Raw genomic sequence first — 9,383 nt, 5'->3', positions numbered from 1 at the left:
CAAAGTTAAGTCATCCCCCTCACCCCCTCCTTCACTCACACACAAAGTAAAGTCCTCACCCTCACCCCCTCCTTAACTCACACACAAAGTTAATTCATCCCCCTCACCCCCTCCTTCACTAACCGTGTCTTCTGCGTCCCTGATGGCATCATCGAGACCGTAGAGTTTCCCAGCCACCAGGTACACGCCCGGCGACCACATGGCACAAGACTCGTGAACCCAGATCTCCTCGGGAGGGGGAGGGGGAGGGGCAGCCTTCGTCGCCTTAACCCCTGATCTGTGTTTGCGAGAACTGGGGCCGGCCGCTTCTTTTTGTCGCTTGGAGGACAACGCGGAAGCAGCGACGCCAGACTCTCCCTGCTTTTTATCTTTGAGATGATCGTTCTGTTTGCTGTCTTCTGAGGCAAAGTTCTCGACCCTCGACAAGTCGGTCTCTCGGTAGTAGGGTCCGAACAAATCCCCCATAGACCTGTAGCTGCTGTGGTGGCCGCAGAAGACGCACGCCCAGACGTTGCCCTCCATCGTTCTCGTCGACGGGGCCATGGCACTTTTCTCGGAGGGAAGGTTCGTGACAAAGTGGACCACTGTCGCGGCGTGCGTGTTCTGGGATTGTTTTTTCTTGGCCACACCGCCGTGTTGTTTGCCCGACAAGGCCGAGGAATCGATGACGGACTGCTGGAAGACAGTCACAGCATCGGGCATGCTCCTCACACCTTCTATCCTTACGAAGGGGCCGCAAGGACCAGCCTCGCGCTTCTTCTGAGATTTCATCATGTTCAACGTCCGGCTGAATTTCATGGACTTGAAAGAATCCGCCACTTCCGACTTCCTGTCTGGCTTGACAACGGTTTTTTTCTTCCTCTTCACATTCCTGCCCTGCACACTTTTTCTCTTCGCACCTGCCTTAGGCGATGCCTCTGTGACCGCTTGGCATGAGCCAACATTATTTGAGGAAGGTATACCACTGCCTAACACACCATCCTTTACTTCGTCGTTTTCTTCAGGGTCTTTCTTCACTGGCTTCTCACTATCGGTGTGCGGGGGATCACCAGCGCAGGGCTCGAGCTTCGGCTCCACAAGGTTTGAACCCGAACCACTTGACTCGGAGGCTCCAGCAGACGCCGCTACTGCTCCGCTCTCGTGGGAAAAGTTGTTGGAACTGCGGGTTTTGATCGGAACGTGCTCAGTCATCACTTTGGACTTCTCCAGGACCACAACGGGGTACTTAACTTTGGCCCTCGAGGCGAGAGCCGATGGTTTTACGACGTCGGTTTTCACTTCCGACCCGAGGGCCCTGCTGTCCGGCTGTGCTGTCATCTCACCCTCTTTCTGGACAGCGGTCAGTTTCTCACCTTTCTTTTCCGACTCACTCGCGTTCTCCTTCACAGGATCTACCTTTCCGGATTTTGAACTGTCACTGTTAGACTTTTCAAAAGCCAAGTTCTTCTGGTTTATTCTATGATACTGACCGTTTGACCTCCTCAACCGTTTGGACGGGGGAGACAATTGTTCTGGAGCAGCAGACATTTCCTTGTCTTGTATCACCTCCGACAAAACGCCATCCTGACTTTGCTTTCCGGCTGCGGTCTCTTGTTCGGCAGTCACATCCGACTTCATACCCGAAGCAGGAAGAAAGCCCACCGGCGGCAAAAGCTTGACTTCCCCGCTAGAGTTGAGAGATTCATCACTACTGAAATTATTCACAAAAATGTCAGTGTTGTCCACGCCCTCGTAATAGCTCATTTCGTCGTCGCTGACCTCGTTATTGCTGTACGACACCATGCCGTTGCTATTGCTGGCAGTCTCCGACGATTTCGATCCGTTTTCCACGACCCTGTGGCTGGAAGCTACTGGGCCTATGCTCGACTTTTTCGAGTCGCTTTTTCTCGAAGTGGCCGACGACCTTTTCCTATTCCCGTCCTGAGGAATTCCTGACATCATGTTGTTCTCGGATAGATTCTCCAAGCTTTCGTCAGAATCACCGTTCCCGATGCTGTCGCTGCGGTTTCTCCCGTTGCATATGATACGAGAGGTCCTCAGAGTCCTGCAGAAACCGTTACGCCGGAATGCAAACCGCTCACAAGCCGCCCGCTCGCTCGCCCCAACGGCAATGCTACAGGGAGTCATCCGAGCGATCGGAGCCACCCTCTTCGCCAAACCAATTTTGGTCCTCACGACAGAGTTGAGCCCGTTGGCCACGTGGGCGTGGTGAGCCTCTTTGTTGAGATCTGGCTCGGCCGGCTCCTCGTTCGTGCACGTCGAACCGCTCACGCCGTTTGTGAGAATGGGCACCTCCGACAGCACGCCCGGAGCTCTTCTGTGCGTCACGGGACACTTAACGTCGTCCACCAGCTTCTCCATTTTCACGCTCACCTCCACTGAATCGGAGGAAAACTGCACAACATCTTTGTTCTGTGACTCTTTCACCTCCGGCTGCTTGGCAATAGTGTCAGATTCCACAAACTCTTCTTTCACTTTGACCTGCAGCGTAGAAGCTTCATCTAGTTTGGTAACGTTGGAAGAAAGTTCACCGTTAGAGGGAAGCTGACTTTGCTGTGCCGACTCTTTCACCTCCGGCACAGCTTGAGCAAAATCATAACTATTCTGGTTGGTTAAGTTTTCCTTCACAACGGTTGCCGTCTCAAGGGTAACAGATTCCTTTGAAACAGTGAGAGTTGCAGGTGCAACAGATTCACTTTCAGTTGAAAAAGTCTGTTTTTCAAGTGTTACGGACTCATTTTCATTGGAAACACTTTCCATGGGTATAATTGGAGCCACAGAGTTTGAGACGGAATCAGAATCTATCACCTTGTTCGGGTCCACTTCCTTCATGACGTGATTCGCGACCTCGTCAAAGCTGTTGGTAGCCGAGAGGTCATCGCCGCGGACAGGGCCAGTAGCCTGGTCTGTGGCCGTCGCCGTCTGCTGCTCGAGACCGTCGTGGACAGCTGGAACGTCCTGAGCGTCCGACTTAATGCTGGGAGGGCTGACTTTTTCCTGACACCCGACAGAATGACTCGAGCCCTCGGCAAGCCGTTCTGCTGGGTCTTCAACGTTTTTTGGACCCTCATCTTGATCGTTTTGTTGAGCCGTCAGGCAGGCGTCGTTCACAACACTCTTCGGATCCACCACCTGCGTCTCCGGAAGCATCACCAGTTTCTCTAACGACATGAGCGGATTATTCATGAACCCATGGGCAGCAGCGTTGTTGTCAGTCTTCATCTTCGACATATTGGTGTGAAGCCCGCCGCCGCCGCCCCCAACACCACCGATGCTGGTGCTAGGACTAGAGGTCACGGGACTGCTGTAGCCCGACCTGCTGATATGATGCTCCGACTTCGACAAACTGAACGAGCCGTCGGCATGCGGGGAGTACATGGCGCTCCGCTGCGTGGGCGTGGAGGGATATGGCGAGTAGCTGTGGGCGGGGGGGAACTGCTGGGGGGGAACGACGACCTCAGGGGGAGAGGAGGCCGCAGAGCTGTTGTGAGGGTGGGGGGAACAAACGTCGCTATTAGTCTGCGACGGGGGACAGCCCTGGCTGTGACCTCCGTACGATGAGCCCATGTGAGCCGGCGAGCGCTGAGCGCCGCACGGGGAGACTCCTTGATTACACGGAGACCTCAGCCCGCTGATGCCCGGCGACGGGATCGGGTTGGGAATCGGCGCGAGGACGGGGGTGGGGGACTTGACGCTAGAGGAAGAAGGGCTGGGGCTGGCGTGGCACGTCTGCACGGGGCTCTGCTGCTGCTGGGCCGAGGGGATGGGCGACAGGTGGGAGAGCTCTGAGTGAGGGACGCTGTAGTGAGGTGAGCGGGGGATGTGGTACGGGGCCGGACGACTCTTCAGGGGAACTTGAACCTGTACAAAGAAGAAAATGTATTTATAAGTAAAATGGCAACTAAATTGTTAAAATACATACTAACAATCTAGAATACACATGATAGCGAACAGATTTTTAGGTCTAGAATTTTTTTTGTACATGTATATTTTTAGTATTAATACATTAGCAAAATGAAATTTTTTTCGCATTCTGCTGTTTGCTAAGCCCCTGCTAGATTGTAATCCCAAACAGCGGAAAACTAAATCAGTATGCATCAGCTAGACCTCCACACAAAGCATGCCGTGAATCCAAGCCCATATCTTGTACTTTACTCAGATTTAATAATATACTCCATCACGTAGAGCTCTAAATATATCCATATGCAAAATATTCTTCATCGGTTCCCTTATAAATATCTCACTTCCCACTAAAGACTAAAGGAATGTAAAGCACTGTGTTGACAACAAATCCAAGCAATTTAACAACAACTCGTCTCAATTTCCAAGAAAAACTTTCCTGATAATAATAAATCAATGGTCAGTATAGCATGCAAATCTTATTCTAGCTATATATTTCAAGTCCTTATTAAGCTGACCTTCACATCAAGTAGTGATATTCCAAAACATTTAAAAAAGCCACTGTATGAGTATACGGTATAATCTCTCATTCAAAATAAAATAAATATAAATTCACCCCCCAAAAACCCCAACAACAATGCACCTTTCGCAAGGAAAGGAAAGTGAACACAGAACTCACAGTACTACGCCATCTCATCAGACAAATGCTCTAATTCTAATGCAGGTAGACTGTGCCACAAAAACAAAGACTTGCACAAAGGCTGTAATCACAAAGACTGATCGTTGACGAACTGTTCAGAAGTGCTTAGCCCAACATTTTGAAATATTTAAAACTTCAGTTTCGTAATCAGTAGTATTTGACGCATGTACTAGAGACATATTTTGTTGAAATTTAAATTCTAAATGTTGAAAAAAAAAAAAAAAAAAAAAGCAAGAATGATACATAATGTAAGTACAATTTTTAAGAGAATGTTCGGTAAAACGTTGCTGTCTGGGCTTCAAACAGCTCAACAGCTTGCTGAAGAAACGCTCTCATGTAAGCAGACCATGCCTTAAAAAACAAAACAATGAATCTCACAGAAAAATTGTACTCACAGAAGCAAATAAAAAAACTTAAGTAGAACTTCAGGACACAAACAAATGATGATCACAGAAAAATTGTATTCACAGAAACATGTAATACAAAAACTTGAGGACACAGTACAACCAAATGATGATCACAGGGGCTGACTCACCGTGTGGTTCGAGGGATACGAGGACGCCATCTGCAGAATGTTGTCGGCCACTTCCTGAGGGTTCTGCTGGGTGGTCGGGTGCCTCATGGGGTGCTGGGGCACATGGTGACCACCGCTCATCATCTGAGGGGAGCCGTGGGCAGCGTAAGTCGCGGCGGGGGGCGCAGGGTGCGGGCTGGCCTGGGGCAGCGGGTGGCACGGGCTCTGAGACGACTGGCCGCTCTGGCTCCGCACAGGCTGCTGGCCGGGGACCTGGCTCGACACCGCCGCCATCTGACCTTGACCCGCCAGGCCCGGGTGACCGTGTCTAGCCATCATGTGCTGCGGCGGCTGCTGTTGTTGTGGGGCGGGCGGCTGAGCCTGCTGCTGTTGCTGTTGTTGTTGCTGCTGCTGCTGCATGTGGAGACTGCTCTGCTGACTGTGACTGTACGCTGACGCCTGGCTCATCATGGTCGAGTGCTGAGAGGACGCGTGAGACATTTCAGGCATGGCAGAACCGTAGTAGGGACCGCCCATCTCCCTCTGCTGGTGCGCAGCCATCATGGCAGGGTTCATGCGGTGCATCCCGTAGCTGGCGTAGTCTCCCATAGGGTAGGGGTTACCGCCCTGCTGAGGCATGAAGTTCCCCTGGCTGTACATCATGCTCTGCTGGTCCATCATGGGGTTCATGTGACGCGGGTCTCGGTAGCCAGGCATCTGGTAGTTCTCCCTGGGGTGGCCCATCCGTGCCTAGAAGGTAAAAAAATTGTAAAAGTTTTTTAGGCCCCTACTCGTACTATTCAGATCATTTGGTCGCTTTTAAGGACAAGCGGGCTAACCCAGATTTCGGAAGTTTTCAGAAATCTCGACCTACACCAAAAGTGGGCATTGTCCTACCTATAGGAGAAGTTTGGTTTCATTGGTGCGTATATTTGTTTGGTTAAAGAGAAACCTCTCCTTGTCTTTTAAAGAAACCGAATAAGGGTCCAAAAACTTCACCTTCAATTTTCTCAAAAGAGCATTTTTCGGGACAGCCCCTTTGTGCTTACAAGCGACCATTAGGAGAAGGGCTGCTTCCATTTACAAGCCCAAACAGAAATGGATACAACATCCTAGCAGGAAGATGGGTATGCTCGATAAATACTTCACCCTACACGAGAATCAAACTCATATGTCCCACATGCAACAATGAAGCGTGTACCAGTCACGGGTGAAGGAAAAAAGAACAACATTTATGACAGTAAGTCAATACTCGGTCAACTTGTAAGTCACGTGAAAAATGAATCATGTATAAATACACAGTCGAACCAGCTCTAAAGGGCCACTAGTACAAGGCAATCCGCTACTGAACAGAAGACCACTCCTTACTTCTTCCCTTGTATTCCACCCCCCCCCCCAATATTATACAGTCACTCTCCAAGACGACCACCTGTCTAAGACGTCCACCTTTTTTCCTCAACAATAGATGGCTTCTTGGACAATTTCAATCATATTTGAAAAAACAAAAACAAACGAGAAGATTTCGTCCATAGCCAAATAAGCCTCCACACCACATGCTTCGTGACAAAGATAAACATTTATCCCTTGAAAAAAATCGCGCAAGTTGTGAAAATCTTTTATTTACAATTTATACGCTTTAACAGATATCCACAGCTTCCTTAGATTGGAACCCACAGGGTAAAAGATCAAGGGGAAGACGACGTGGAACCTAAAGAAGAGTCAAAGAAATGGATGTACAGAAAAGAGGGAAGACAGGGAATGACATCAAGCGCCTAGCCCAGGATAAGGAAAGGTGGAAAGTATTTGTTAGTTGACTTTATCCCGATACAGGGTGAGAAAGGCAACGATGATGACCTAACTGTGTTCTTGCCTCATTTTAATGATTGAGGGGAAAAAAAAACCACACACACAAAAACCCCCCCCAAAAAACTAACAACCAACGCCTCCACCCTCCCCCCCCCAAAGCAATATAGAGAAAAAAGGTATACATACCATAGCTGTTGGATCGCCAAAGGGTGCCCCATAGCTCATTCCCTGGACACCCGGGCCACCACGAGAATACCCATGATAGTTATCAGGGTAATGGTGGTTCATCGCTGAAAGAACAAGAGCAGGCGGAAATGACAAAAAGAAAAGCAATATATGCACACAACACCAATCCGAAATAAATAAAAGCTTACAGACATTGATGAACAAACTACAAAACAGGTGGAAAAAAGAATTTGTAAAACCTCTCTTTCTATACTATACATTCTCACACAAAAAATATTGTTCATTTTATTTTTTTTTTTTATTGCACATCAATAATTATAAATGGATTGGATAAATATATTATAGAGTTTAGAGTAATTCCATTCTGTGACTGCTCAAAAAGTTTGATAGCCAGGATTACATAGAGGCATAATATATTTAAAGAAAATATAATAAACTGTAAGTGCACTTTTGAAGTTGAAATATGTTTATTGGTGAGCTCTGACAAACAAGTAATTAATGTCCTTTCTGATCTATGAGTAGGCTTACCCTGGGCTATAATAAAAAAATTAGTAATTCCGAAATTGAGCCCTATATGATTCATTATTCCAGATGCTCAGCCTACCCTTTGCAAAGTCCCCCCCCCCCTTCTCTCACTAAAAGCAAAAACGAAACTGCTAAGACTAAGATCTAGAACACTGCCTTGCCTACATGACACAAAAGAAAATCATATTCATTTTTCAGGTAACAGCCTGTGACATTCAAGTTTAACGGAGCTGATCTATTACTAAGAGTCTTCAATATCAGTGAAAATGAAACTGAACTGTTTTAAACTTGGTTCAAAATAAAAGGTTTCAGTCACTGTGTTTCTTGAACTGCTGGGTCGACCATGTGCCTCACTGACATTCATTGCCTCAGGCTTTGAAGTTGTCAACTGAAAGAAGCTTATCTACACATACACACGCTGCTAAAAGCAATGAATTTAAGTTTGACAAAAGGGGTGAAAACTGGGTCAGGAATCATTATAATTAACTTCAGTTGAAGTGGGCCTAGCACCCAGAAGCAGCAGCACATCCTTCGATTTGTGACTAACCTTTGCTGCCTCTCTGAGTCAAACAACAGGATAGACACTATTGCCCCCCTCTTCCAAACAACCTAGATCTAATCTTTTTTCGCCAAACGCCCTATGACTTGAAATAAAAAGTGCTTCACCTATAAACTTCAGTACCATTCGAATACATTCTAAGTGTGAACTGTGGTTGATAAGAGCACACTTATTTATAAGAAGTGTCTACTCTTCTTACTCCAAGGCCAGCTCGCCATGAGAAAAAAAAACAGGCGGCCATGTTGCTCTATCTTGCAGACAATACTCACCTATTTCTCTTCCTGTCTAAGACACCACATACATCTTAACAGACTTGATACGAAAGGAGTGACTGAACAGCGTTTGTTTCTGAAATAACAGTATTCAGAGAAGGAAAATTCTCATACAAATCCGTAAACAGTAATGGTAGCATTCTTTATCATGATAATGGCTGCTTTGTCACGTGACTCGATATTGAGGTCGCGGCAGGGTCCATAGAACCTATAAAAACTTGAAACGATTGTATGCGTCTACGAATAAATTAGCTGAGTGTTCAGGAACAACTTTTGTGGCTATAAAAAGCTCATTGTAAATAAAGACATAATTTTAAAAAAAGAAGAAGAAAAATAAAAACAAGAGAAACATAAATATATGTCAGCTTGATTCCAATTAAAACCTTGTGTTACGTTGGGGTTTCATTCATTCTGCTCCGATCATAGAAACCAAAGCGATCTTCGTTGTCAAGCCAAAAGAGACGTCGTTATTATGTTGGTTTCATAATATTTATACTCCATTGTCAAACCTCGCAAAGCAACATCTTTTCTAACTTGAAGCAGTTTAATGTGTCTGATCAACCTCGCACCATTAGTTTTACCCTTCATAACTTCTTTCCGTTCTTGAATTTGGCTGATATTTCAAGCTAAATACTTTCTTTGATCATCTTCCCACTTCGCCTCTATATATTAAATGCTATGGCCTGCGACGATTTTCAAACGCTAAGTCAGCAAATCATTATCAACTTTACTTTCAAGATCACAAGAAGATACACTACATGTATTTCTTTTTGTTTACGAACCACGGTCTTCCTTTCTGCTTTGAATGTCACCATCTGTAAGTAACAACAGCAACAGAAAATAAGACATTATGTTCATATTTTGTTTAAGAAAACTCGGGTCCGGCCAAAGCTGGCAAGATATCGGGGTACCCTTTAGCCC

General features: G+C 46.7%; 1 protein-coding gene across 1 annotated transcript in view; it reads right to left on the bottom strand.

The window, feature by feature from the left end:
* LOC101861178 overlaps window positions 1-8,655 on the bottom strand; it is a 13,419-nt gene extending 4,764 nt beyond the window's left edge. Inside the window, exons 1-4 of the mRNA XM_005112907.3 lie at window positions 8,460-8,655; window positions 7,107-7,210; window positions 5,136-5,864; window positions 124-3,861 (exon numbers count right to left, since the gene is read on the bottom strand). Of these exons, the coding sequence (XP_005112964.1) occupies window positions 124-3,861; window positions 5,136-5,864; window positions 7,107-7,208 (4,569 nt within the window). The 5' untranslated portion in view covers window positions 7,209-7,210; window positions 8,460-8,655. The remainder of the gene's footprint in view (window positions 1-123; window positions 3,862-5,135; window positions 5,865-7,106; window positions 7,211-8,459) is intronic.
* Between the last annotated feature and the right edge of the window lie 728 nt (window positions 8,656-9,383).

Source organism: Aplysia californica, unplaced genomic scaffold, assembly GCF_000002075.1.
Source record: "Aplysia californica isolate F4 #8 unplaced genomic scaffold, AplCal3.0 scaffold01479, whole genome shotgun sequence".
Lineage (NCBI taxonomy): Eukaryota > Metazoa > Mollusca > Gastropoda > Aplysiida > Aplysiidae > Aplysia > Aplysia californica.
This window is presented reverse-complemented; position numbering and strand designations above follow the sequence as displayed.